This window comes from Maylandia zebra, linkage group LG23, assembly GCF_041146795.1.
Source record: "Maylandia zebra isolate NMK-2024a linkage group LG23, Mzebra_GT3a, whole genome shotgun sequence".
Taxonomy (NCBI): domain Eukaryota; kingdom Metazoa; phylum Chordata; class Actinopteri; order Cichliformes; family Cichlidae; genus Maylandia; species Maylandia zebra.
This window is the reverse complement of record NC_135188.1, coordinates 4,170,505-4,183,788: the sequence shown is the minus strand read 5'-3', so window position 1 is coordinate 4,183,788 and position 13,284 is coordinate 4,170,505. Positions and strand designations below refer to the sequence as shown.

Here is a 13,284-nt window from a genome sequence, read left to right as displayed (position 1 = left end):
ACATCATGCTACTCAATTTTCCAATTTAAAACGATTAAAAGAAAACTGAGATAGAAAAAACCCACTGGTTGGTCACAGTAGTAAATAAGTAACATTTAATACTATTGGTATTTCATTTCTTACATAATTTATTACCTAGAAAGCTTACATTAATGGGGTTTCTTTTAGAATCACGGTGTGTATCAGGCTTTTCATGCTTTTGCTCATGTTTTGTCTCATGCAGTCATTTTCTGGAGCATTGTGAGGATGTGTTTGTGCATGGTTTCTCTGTCTTAGTTTGTGTGCGTGTGTGTGTGCAAGTATATATCTGTGTGCATTGTCCGTTCAGACCCTCAGGCAGGGACTATGTGTGTGTTAGTGTGTGTGTGTGTGGATTAATGCAGTGCTCTCAGCCTCTTACTCCACTCCCAGCTCATCTGTCTGATTCAGGATGACACACTGTGTTCTCTTCAGCAACATTACAGTCACAGACTGCTTAGGAAAGGGGGGCGGTGGAGGATGTAGAGAAAAGGAAGGAGGGCGTATAGAAGCAATGAGAGAGAGATGGGGACAGTGAGATAGATAGAAAAAGGGGTGAATAAAACTGAGATGAAAGAGAAATATGAGAAAGAGGCCACAAGGGCATTGGCAGAGAGAGAGGGAGGGGAAAAAACAGAGCAAGGACACTGCTGAAGAGAGAGGGACGGAGAGAAACCCAGAAAAGGAAGAAAGTGCAGATTTTTCTACACGAGGATGATGGAGGAGGGTTCAGAAAAAGAGAAATGAGAAGAATCAGTTGGAAGTAAAAAAAAAATAAAAGTGATGTGTGATAGGAGGAAGGCACAGGGCAGAACCCGAAAAGGGATCGGACCGTGCTAAGCTAAATGTTGCCCCACCATCCACGAGTGGGAGTTGGCCAGGCAGGGATTTAAGCATGGCCAGATGTAGGGAAGGATTGAGTCCGTTTTAAGAATCTTAAACCTGTCTGAACTGTCTGGAGCGAAGTAAACAAACAAGATAGGAGTATTCATAAAGACCGAGCGAGTCTCTGTTGCAGAACATACTGTACACATGTGTTTAAGGATAGAAACCCCTGAAATTCAAGGTCAGTTATCCGGCTGTTGTTGTGACTCTCTTTCTCTGATGAAACTGGCTGCAAGAGAAGCTGCAGTGAAACTGGATGTCGGCTGTGACTGATTTAGTCGTCACCCGCTGACAGGACACAACAGAAAGTCAGCGTCTGCTAACATAACCTCCGATGTGGGTTAGCACAGCGTGCTAATAAATGTTTTAACATTGGCGGTATGTGTGTGTGTCCAAGTGCGTGTGCGTGGGCGGGCAGATGAAAGAGACAAGCTCGCCCGAGAGACATCGGTGAACAATGCTTTTGTTAAGGCTTTTTCACACACACACACACACACATGCACACACTTACACCATGCTCGAGTAAAAGCATGCCTGTAAGCTACACACAGACTGTATGAATACAAACATGCTGTAAAGCATTACACACACACACACACACACACACACATGAATGTCCCATTTAGATAAATCACCTTGGATTAGACCCACTTCCTAAAGCTCATTTTAAAGTCTGCCAGCGTTCTTTGCAGAATGCATAGAGGAGATAGAGGGGAAGAGAGAGAGAGAGTCTGGCACTGTTGTCTGACACTCTCTCAGCACCATGAGGGTGGAGGGAGGGAGGGCGGGCAGAGTGGGGGAACGAAAGAGCAAACACTCCCTGAAGAATGGAAGAGTGGAAAGGAGGAGGGAAACACAAGAGCGAGGGAAGAAAGAAGCAGGGAGAGGGAGAGCATTTCATTGAGAGAAATGCAGGAATGCTTTTTGTCTGTTTGTGCCCCGATGATGACAGTGCAGTCCGTATGTTATTAGCAGGAGATGGATGCTAGATATGAAGTGTGTTCAGAAGAGTGGGATGTTACAGTTCGATCAGATAAACAAGAATTACACTGCTACCTCATTTATCTAAAGTAACCCGCCTGCTGAACTGACATAATGAGCCGAAAAGCAAGCAGAAAATGAAGGAGTGATAATGGAGTGAGTGAATGTAGACTCAACATGAGTATACAAGTATTTCCTCTCTCCCTCTCTCTCTGTTTTTGTCTTCTTCTTTTTATGTTTGGCTACACTGGGAATTGAAAACATTTTTAAGGATTCGCAGATTTTATTCTCCTCAGCTGTATGGGTGAAAAGCTTCACTTTAAGGAAAAAAGAAAAATTGCACACAAGTCAAAGAATTAAGATTTTGCTTTCTTTTCGAAAGGATAAAAAAGACTTCAGATTTGTAGAAAAGTAATAGTTTGCAGATGCAACTAAGTGTTTAATTAAATTAAACTTGCTCCAGTCTGTTAATTCATTCCTGTTCAGTTTACTTCCAGTAGAGGTCAGTTTTCATATTAAATCAAGCCAGTATCTTAGAAGTAAAGTTGCCTTTCCATTCACAAAGAAAATACTTTCATGGAATATTATTAAATTTACTCAGTCTGTGCCAAAACTAATATATATAAAAGATGGATGTAGCCACTGTGAAGTCACTTACGGGTTAGCGAAATCCTGGCTCAAAGCCTCGGGCCGAGCAATTTGGCTGTCGACACCTTGGTGTTTTGACACCGGACGTGACGAGTGAGGAGAGGATCTGACTGAGAAGCCGCGGTGCTACAATCGGAGGTGTAATGGCCGTTAGAAAGAGTGCAGATTTCTTTGTTTGCACACATTATGCTGCTAAAATCAATCTCTTAATTCCGAGATAATAAATTTTGGCTTCAAAACAAAATGAAGCAAAAAATAAAAACAACCCAGTTTGTTACCCAAACTATTCTGCAAACAATAATTATGTATTATTGTTCACGTTACCTTGGGGGGTTGATGACAATTTCGCTTTTACCGAGGTGAACTTGTTGTTTTGTGTTAGTGTTGCTAATGGATTGCACCTGTGTTGTCCGTTTTTCATGTTTTGTGCATGCGTGTCTATAATTTTGCGAACGCACAAGAGCACATTTAGGTTAATGCAGCCATGGACACCGATAACAATGTCTGCATCACATAAGACGCTCTCATTAAATGTCATTTGGCGATGGATTCACTTTAATCTAAGAGCGCTGTGAATGCCTCTGTGGCTATGTGCTCATGCCAATTTCAGTCTGTTCTAAAAATAGAAAATATACATAACCCAAGTAGATTAGTCTCACTTTCCCAAGCTCTCTGTTTGTGTCCTTACAGTTCCCATTATCTTCAGATGAAGCTTCACTGTCTGTTACAAATACACACACCACAGTACACGTGCGCACTTCTCTGTCTCTGCTCGCTGGGTGGGCAGTGCTGGGTGTTCTTGGTAAGTGATGTCAGCCGGTTGGCTTAATGCCCCTCTGCCAGGCTTAACATACCACACACATACACAAACACACATGCTCATCCAGCGCATGTGCCTTGCACTGTGTGCGACACACACACACACACACACACACATGCCCACAAAGCCTGCATACACCATAGATCTTACACTGAGTGCTGAATGAGATTGCAGTGGCACAACAGAGGGATTATATAAGGCAGAAGAGCAGGCATCAGTGGGTGTAATTGGAGGTTGGAGGGGCAAGCAGTTAAGAGGAGATGAACTTATTAAAAACAGGACTACAACAGACAAAACATACTGTAGTACAACAATTTCAACTGTTCAGACAGAAGCGTTATTAGTCATATTGTGCAGTCATAGTGCAGCTGTTATCCCCGCCTACTGTAGGGGACCGTGTGGTGCATCTGTTACTACTGGAGTGCATATGCACAATGCAGTCCCACGTTGTGATATAATTTTCCATCTTCAGTTCTACAGACTATAGTTAAACATATTTGCGAAGTGGTTGACTTTAGTATTATCAAAACAAAGACATTAATAGTGGTCTGTACTGTAAGTGCCAATCACGTTCGTTTTAAATCAAACTCAGCTTTTAACTGCTTCAACAGACCAGGCTCCCATAGGGTGCTGTCGCTGCCGCTCTGCAGAGATCGCACAAAGAGTACAATAGTCACTTTACTGCTGTCTGGCCAACTCCCACTGGACAACTGTTACTACATTTCAGGCTCCTCTTTTGTGCCTCTTCAAAGGAAACCCTGGCTGAGACAAGTTTTGGACCAGTCATTTTACAGTTTAAAGAGCCTATTTCTATTTGGAGCAAGTTACCAGTGTAAATCAGCGATGCTCTAAAAGATACGCTGGCTTGTGGCTTGTGTCCCATTCAGCTCTTAGCTTCTTATCATCTCTTGGTGTTTAAAATCCTGCAGATTTCTATGTGTGGGAATTCCTGTTTTATTTTCTTTATACTGACTTAGATTTAAGTCCTAGTAGTTTATATTTGGCATGCACACCATACTGAATAATTATTTGCTGCTTACGGAGGTTTTCCTTCCCCTGTACTCGTTCCTAAAATGTTTAAAGGTAATCCGTGCGTTCATGTCTTTTCTAATGAGCCAGGAGTGGTAGAAACATTTTAAACAGTGCACTCAAAGTATGAAAAAAGTAAAAGAAACCCTGTAAGACCCAAACACCCTGCAAAATTCAGATTTTTTTGGAACTGAGATGTTTACTAACCCTTATAACAAAATCCACAATTTTTGTTTTTGCTATATCATGTTGTGTATGATATATTTATTACATCGCATTTGATACATTGGGTGTTTTTGGCAACTTTTTGTTAACAACAATGTTAATTTTAGACAAAAAAAAAAGAGTTTTGTCCATAACAAGTATTGATCATGTTGCTGAGATAGAGGTCTCAGAAACTCATGTATCAAATATGATACAAAGGGCATTATTTGTGGGGTCAGATATCCTTATAGGGCAGCACGGTGGTGAGCAGTTAGTGGGATCGGGTAAATGGATGGTTGTAGATTGCCCGTATGTGTGAATCTTTGTGCTAGCCTGGCGACAGGTTAACGATCTGTTCAGGGTGTACCCCGCCTCTTGCACTGTAGTAGCTGAGATAGACTTCAGGTTTTGAAAGTTTTAGCCACTTTTCCTACAAATCAATAAAAAGTTGAAAAAATTTATGCTTTCCTGTTAGTTTTGGGCACCAAAACAACCCTAATTTAGGAAAAGATCATGGTGTGGTTTAAAATAGACCTTTTCATTTTGCTTGGTTCCTCAAGTGACGAGTCTCATCCCTACAGTATGCCCCCGGCAACTGCCTTTATTATAAAAATACTACATTTTAAACCGTGGACCAACATAGCTATTACATGTTTTGCTTTTGGTCTCATGCAAGCTAAAAAACATATTAATGAGAATGTGAGCAATCACAGTTGCTCATACCCTGTAATACTGCAAAAAGAAATTTTAGGCTGTGGCTTTTCTCAGTGTGTCTGATTTTCATGTGGATGTTAAAGCACCAACCGGTCCTAACCTGCGATGAACACAGGGGGCAGAAATCCTCTGTCAGCCAAAAGCACAAATAGTGATACTTACAGATACCTACAGGGATACAGTACATAGATCCAAAAACAACTGCACATACATTTATGCAAATAAAGCCAAAACACTGACAGGAAAAATCAGTATCCATAATAAGAAAAGTACCAAATGTGATATTCTGTATCATGCAATATAGTGAGTGATCAAATATACACATTAAAAAGCTATAAATGCATATAAAAAGCAATCCATTAGATGACCCTACATAACTAAATTGTTTATCATAGGGCCTGTGGTAAGACATAAAGACCTCTTAATGAGCACAACAATAATTCCTCATTTCATCCCGGAAGATATACTATTTGCACAGATTTCTGCTTTGTGCTGTTCCACTGCAGGATTTTGCTTCTGCCCAGTTTTATCTGTAACTTTTTCTTGATCTCAGTTCTCCCGCTACAGTGGAAAAGCTGCAGGTTAGCTTGATTTCAAAGTTTTAAATGTGAGAGAGTTTATCGAGCTCTGAACTTTCCCTGTCATTAAAGGCTCATTTTTAAAATCCGTTAGCTGTGGCTGTCTTTATTTATTTTTTCCACTTTACTGTAGGCCGTTTGCACATGGGTACCCTGCCTTTTGCATAACGTACAACTGTACAATCAGCTACTTCGTATAAGTCCAGACTGGAGTGTCCTTGCAAAGGTCGGCTGCTGAAGTGATCTGGCAAGGTTGTATTCAAATATAGGAGCCCCAGTTGTAGCACTCAGCTATTTGTGTAATGGGAAAAATGTTGATTACTACTTTTTTTTTGTAAAAGAGGAAGATGTAAGAGAGGAGGGAAGGAAAGAGTAATGACAGGTAGTGAGGCTGATGGCAGCGATGGAGGGAGAATTAATAAAGAGAGACAGACAGGAATCGAGTTAAAACGATGGGATGAGCTGAGGGGAGGTCTAATGATGGAGAAGAGAGAAGCTGAGGATAGATGGAGAGAGGGGGAGAACAAAGAGAGATGTCACATGTCCTTTATGTTGAGAGGGGCTGGAAAGGGAGACACCTTCATGCAAAGACCTACTCACATGTGTTTGTGTGCATTTGCTTTCAGCAAAGTTTGTTTGCATTTTCACAGGTGAACGAGATCGCAAGATTGCATCTGCTTTTGTGCACATGACTTCTTTTTCTTTCTTTCCTTTTTTTTGGCCAGAAATGGAAAGAATAGAGAACTAAATACACAGCGGAGGTGAGCTCGACAGAGGGAGAGAAAGGAGAAAATGTAGATATAGCACTCAACAAGGACGAGAGCAGACAAAATACACAAAGCAAGGGAGCCAAGTAGAAAATGGCAATAGAGCGCGAGAGCATGAAGCGGGGCGAGAACATAAAGGAGAGGGATGATTGATAGAAATTACTAAAAGGGGGAAAGAAAGGCTAAGAGAGTGTAAGGGACGGAAACAAAAATGATACGGCAGATAGATAAAACAAGGGGGGAGGGATAAAAGAGTGTAATGGGGAGAGGGAAAGAAGGTCAGAGAAATGAACGAAAAGGATAATTGGCCAGAAAAACAGAAAAGGCTTTGGCAGCTGAGAGCGAGAGAGGATGCAAGGGAGGAAGAAGGTGACAAAGGAGAGACGGGACAAAAGGGTGACAACAGAGGGAGTCAGGTTTGGTCGTGGTGGGGCACAAAGATGACTTGTGGTGATCTCGACTCCTGCAGTTTAAAAAAAAAAAATCCATTTCAACCTCTTTCTAAGATGTTTTACAGTAATGATGTCACTCTGTGTCTGCCATCGTTCCTGGCAAGCCAGTAATAATTCATACAGCCACTAGAGGCCCTGATGGGTAAATTGTACTGATGTGCCAATGTGATTTTCTATGCCTTGATTAAGGACGATCTGTCAACTCACAGTGGTGTCTTTTCCCCAAATAATAGCTATATTTTATGGAATGGAATCACTTTTATATAAATGAAAAGGTAAATTCTTTATTTATAAAGGTGGCCACTCATTTCTGAACTAGAGCAAAAATACCAAGAATTTCACACATGCACAGACGAAAAGCTTAATGACGGAAATACTGACACACCGAAGCAGCAAAATGTGCCACAGCATATCACTACCTGAGGGGAAAACCAGGGAAACTGTACCGAGCTTCTTCAAAAGTCCTCCTTTTGCTTTTGATCTTTAGTCGTTCTTGCAGTACGCTAGTATGTAACCCTGCAATATTGTAAATATATTGTAGTAATGCAAAAACTGCTTGCTTTTTAAAACACTGTTCTTATTCTTCTTTACATTTTCCGAGTATGTAATTTGAATTCGAGATGGATAGGTGAGTCCATGGGTAGAGACAGATAAAGGCAAAGATACAGAGTTCAGTAAAATGAGACAGGAAATAGAAAAATACACTGAAATGGAGAGTGAAAGAACATCTGACAGCTAGGAAAAAAAGGGAAGGGAATAAGTAGAGAGCAGCATGAGAGAAAAGATGGACTGACAACCCCTTAAAAGATAGAGATTGGAGTGAGAGGGAGGGACTGAATGAGGCGGGGAATAAATGGAGAGAAGAGAGAGCGATCGAGTGAAAATGAGCAAGAGAATACCGAGAGTGGGGGGGAAGAGAGAGAGCCGTGTCTCACTCTCATCAGTCAGAGCGTTGCTCATCCACCGGCAGAGGATGCCTTTGTCACCATGACGGATCCTCGCTGTCTGTGTGCCGCTCGCCGCCAACACCATTACAGAACATTACTGATGTACACACAGAAACACACAGAGGAGAGAGAGACATATTTAGGAAGGGAACACATGCAGTGGTGATAGCACACGGCATTTAATAAGAAGAGGCGCAGGTATTGTGTCAAACATACAAAGGAACACAAAACATACTCACTCAGGACAGGAGCCTGACATGCGCTGGTATTGATATGTTGTGTTATTGACCTCTTTAGATCTTGTTTTGATGTGATATGTGCACATTATGCACAACACGGCTAAAGCTGATAATAGTTTCTATGGTAGTCGGTCTGTTAGTTAAATAATAAGTCATTTAGTCCAGAAAACGGAGTAAAACGATGCAATAATTATTTGCATATAAATGCAGAAGACACAAGTTATTTAATCATTAAAATATTGCAAATGATTGACAGTCAGCTGAATCCATCATTAATCAGTTCGATAGCTTAAGCTTTTAGCTGGATAATGACATCTGATTGGAGGCGTTACATCTTGTGTCCCACATCAAGGGAAGCAGTGACGCTTTGCGGGCTCCTGTTTTTCTCTGTTAAAAAAGGGCCTTTGAAATTGGCAAAAAGCAGGAAGAAGGCGTACATTCATTTTTTTTTCTCGTGGCCACACTGTCTGCATTTACACCTCACCTGTGTGCTCACAATACCAGCTTCTAGATGTGGTTTGGCCAAGGTTGTAGCAATCCAGTTGCATTGTGTTGTGCGTGCATTTACGCCATGCATTGCCAGATGTTTTTTACTTAAAATACCCGGACAGATATTTCATGGTAATCCAAGGTGTGGAAAGAGATTTTGTGCCTGTAGAGTATTTGACACACAGACTATACACACACCGAGCACAATATGTTCACAGTAAGCATTCACAGAGTCTTATTATTTGGATACAACGCATAGCTGTTCGTGCGCATAAAACCAACATCCACACAAACGGTGAGAGAAAACAACATGCAGTTAACACACACAAGCACACTCATAATGTCATGCTCATTTGGCAGCTGTGCACAAATAGTCAAACTGTTAAAAGGAAGAAACCCTGACACACGCACGACACGCGCGCACATACAAATGCTCGTGTAACACTGAGACAAAAATATCTCATTACCTCCACGTAGACAGACACGCACTTGTTGTGCATCCCATGTGCGCTCTTCATCTTTTCCGTCTTTTGGCGCGCTCGTTTTCTTTCTGTCGTTAAAACCGCAGTGACAAACAGCAGCATATGCGGCTGTGCCGAGCAACAGCTGTTCAATGGGAGATTTTGTGTAAGAATGAATGTTAACGTGGGCTGTGAATAAAATGCTAACAAAGCTCCGTGTGTCTCTGTGTGTGTGTCTCCGCAGTACTATGAGATGTCCTACGGTCTCAACATTGAGATGCACAAGCAGGTAAGAAACTCTGCATGTAGTATGATTGGATTTCTTCCAACCTCCAGGTTGTTGCTGTGTGTTTGGTTGCCGTTCATATGTGTACAGAGTAATGTGGCTGGGTTTAAACTGTATTTTCTTGCGACCTCTATGTATGCAAACAAATAGGACACTTATTGGTTAAATGTATGGTTGTAATGCTGGTTAATGCATACCACCACCACTTCAAAATGTACTTTGCATATAAATACACACAAATATTTCTCTTGACTGAATTTGTGCATGATATTAGTATTCTGATAATGTATATATTTGGAAGGCATTGGGGTATTTTGTGGTTAGGAGTGTGTTCACACATCTTGGTTAATTTGTTCCCGTATTTTAAATGATTTTGTGCACACGCTTTGGTTTATTCGTGTGCTTGTAAATGGAGAGCCTGCACAGCAGATTAGCCTTTCTCCTCAAAGCATTAGGTGAACTCTGCCTGCTACTTAGTACAGAGTTGTTAAAATACAAGCACCGTCTGTTTCCTAGAGTAGTAAAGCACACAGCAAGCTACAGTCAAGTGTTTGTGAAGTGATTATGCTGACGCTACTCTGACTGAAGATATTGGACATTTTTGTATTATCTCGGGGCTCTTTGCAGATGGTCCACGTAAATTTGTCCTGCTGGGGTCGCACGTAGAAATTTCAGTAAGCCTCATCCAGCTGACCTACTGTCAGAGTCAGTTTGCAAAAAACACCCAAACCAAGCGAAACCTTTTATCCATTTATCTTTTTCTCCTACTACTATTATTGCTCTTTAAAACTGCAATGAAAGCAATAACTAAATATATGTAGCTCCCAGCTGTGTTTCTGTAGATAGGTTATGAATAAGAAAATTTAGCTGGGTACCATTTATAAGGCATATGATGTTAGTTATGCTCTTCCTTGTGTTTTAACTCCACAAAGGACTATAATGGTGCAGCACGGTTATAGAAAACCCAGCTGCTGGATTCAGACTGGCTGCAGTAGAAGGAGTGAAATATGCATTAATAAAGTTCAATAATTTGATTAAGAGTTCAAATACTCCACGGCCATGTTGGAGTTTAATTTCAGAACCTCACAGCTGCTCTGTCACTAGTAAATGAGTAAAAAGTGGCCTTGAAAGATTTTTCGCTCTATGGTTACTGACAGGCTCCATAGACGGAGTGATCCCAGTTTTTCCTCCTCATTTATGAAGACTAATAATCAGCCCAAACGTAGCAAGTTGTTTCAAAAGGCTGAAATTTTAGTAAAGGTCACTGCCCAACATTTCAGTTTGGAGCTGCAGCGATTCATCGAGTAACTTAATAACTTAAAAGTTTTGCTTTGATACTTTAAAACCGCGACTCTGCAGCGCTCAGTTCTCACTGTGTAACAGTTTAACGTGTCTGTCTGCACACACAGTGTTTACACACAAGGCTGATATCAGGGGTCTTACTATCACTGCAGTATGCAGGGGTGAGCCTGAAGGGGGGCATGAGGTGTACTACACCATGTTTATTTTAAGGCTTTAGTAACATTACTTTTGCACATGTAGTTAATATAAAATATAGGAAACGCATACACATGAACATACACCAACTCTACGTATAAATATTGTCAGTATTTTATTTTATGGCTTTGTGTCAGTCCTATGTATAACTATTCTATTTAACATCACTGTACTTGTGATTGTTTATTTATTTTTGCGTTTTTAAAAAAAGTTTTCTTTAAAAAAAGATTTTAATATGGCAATTAAATACAACGAAAGAGTTTAGTATTTGTGGACAGATGTTGGACACATTGCAGTTTCTCAAATGAAAACCAGTGAGTGCTTCGTTTTTTCCTCTTTGACTAACTAATAACTAGTGTCGCTCATGAATAAGACAAAAGTATTTTATGAGATCACTTGATTCATTGGAAAATTGATGGAATACTCAATATACCTGTGCATGCATCAAAAGCAAGCGCTGCAATCTCTGTATGAATGAAAAAGTCATCGGTTATCTCAAAATTATGATAACCTATGAATGTGTATTTGTGTGCATGTTTTGCTTGATCATTATAAAGCAAAACAAAGAATAATGTGTGCAAATGAAAGAAGATATAATTACTCGTGAGAGACAGCTGACCGGCACAAAACGGTGACCTTAGCAATGATGAATGTATGTTATACAAAACTGGTATTGACAGATTGAAGACAGGTGACACTAGCTCAATAAGGATTAGCTATAATCTGCAGCATGTGATATGATCAGGGTGTAAAAATCATTCCCCATGGTTCTCCTACACTGTAAAGAATACCATGTAGAGAGTAGTGTAAATTGTGCAGCGTTTCCACTTGTCCTTGCTGAGACTGGGTGTTCCTGTATGAAGACGTGTCTAATGAGCAGTGTGTGCTCTCAGGAGCCAGTGACTGCTTGAATTCCCACACTTGCTGCTAATTTGCTGTCTGTGTCACGTTACAGGAGAGAACAACAGTCAAACCGCACATAGAAAGACGTGCAGACAGTGAGATAAATGTCTTGGCAGACGGACAGACGTTGAGACCTGAAAGCTGTTTTTTTCTCCGTGTTGATAGAATTATTATCCGTGATTATCCACCTTAAAGACATTTCCTTTAAGAAGCCTGCATTTTCCCCCCACCTCCCTCTCTGTATATCTATCAATCTATCTGCGTCATGCTAACTCTCTCCCTCGCTCTCTGACTTAGACACTGTCATGGAAGAAAAGACAAGAGGGGTTTATTATTTTCACGTTTCACAATGGGCTCTCAACCTGCCTGTTATAGCCTTTCAGAAGGAAGCTCATTGTTTGAAATAATCTCCAAAACGCCTTTAAATGAAAGCCTCTGCACTTCAACCTCGTAATCATCGTGTCATTTAGCCATCAAGGCAATTATAGCGCAAAGACATCCAACAATGGCTCCACATGTCGAGTACTGTGTACATATGTGCTCCAAATCCTCTGCTGGGTGTCGTTAGCAAAGAGAAAACACATGTTTAGGGGCAAACGGGGCATATGTATCGATTGATCTGAATCAGCTGTATTAATTTGAGTCGAGATCTTTGTGTAAAGCATCCATCAAAAACACTGCATCGCATTCTGTTGTTGCACTAGAACTTCCTCTTAAATCACGTTGTGAGCGAACAGAGTGCAGCACAATACGTCTCTTTCCTTTGGTGAAGTAAGGATGTGTTGTGGATTGCCTCTTATGTTGTAGTGTTTTTGAAAACTACAGTTATACTTCAGCAGCCTATTCAGTGTTTGAGGTAGGTGAGACTGCCCATTTTTTAAAACTGTGACATAGAAATGAAGCTATCGTCACCTCGCTGAAAGTTCATCAGCTTGGTTCCTGTTTTCTTGTAGATTTTTTTAGGCCTACAGTCTGCATATCAGATACGTACTTAGATTAGTGATATTTAAGACATTATGTAACATGCTTGTGAGGCACCTTCATGCTAATTCAAATCCAGCCTCCACATCTTCATTAAAAATCATTATTCTGGTCTGCTATCATACATTATCTGTTTTTCCAGTGCACAATTTCTGCTTTCAAATATAAAACTAACACTATCACGCAAACACTCAGAGTTTAATGGATGCACTGGGGGCAATTTGAGGTTAAGTCTCTTTCCCAAGTACGCTCTAACATGCATAGTCTTCCAAAATTTAGCATATTTCTTTCTACCCTTCCTCAGCCTTACAGTGGACACTACTACATGGCACAACTACTGAGGAGCAACGATCAGAAAGAGTGGAAGACTGCAAGAGATGAAAAA

General features: G+C 40.7%; 1 protein-coding gene across 3 annotated transcripts in view; it reads left to right on the top strand.

Moving 5' to 3' along the window:
* Positions 1 to 13,284, top strand: part of tle2b (TLE family member 2, transcriptional corepressor b) — a 76,287-nt gene that overhangs the window by 20,518 nt on the left and 42,485 nt on the right. For all 3 annotated transcript variants that reach the window (XM_012920160.3, XM_004554978.3, XM_004554977.3), the window contains exon 4: positions 9,477 to 9,521. In XM_012920160.3, coding sequence (XP_012775614.1) covers positions 9,477 to 9,521 — 45 coding nt within the window. The remainder of the gene's footprint in view (positions 1 to 9,476; positions 9,522 to 13,284) is intronic.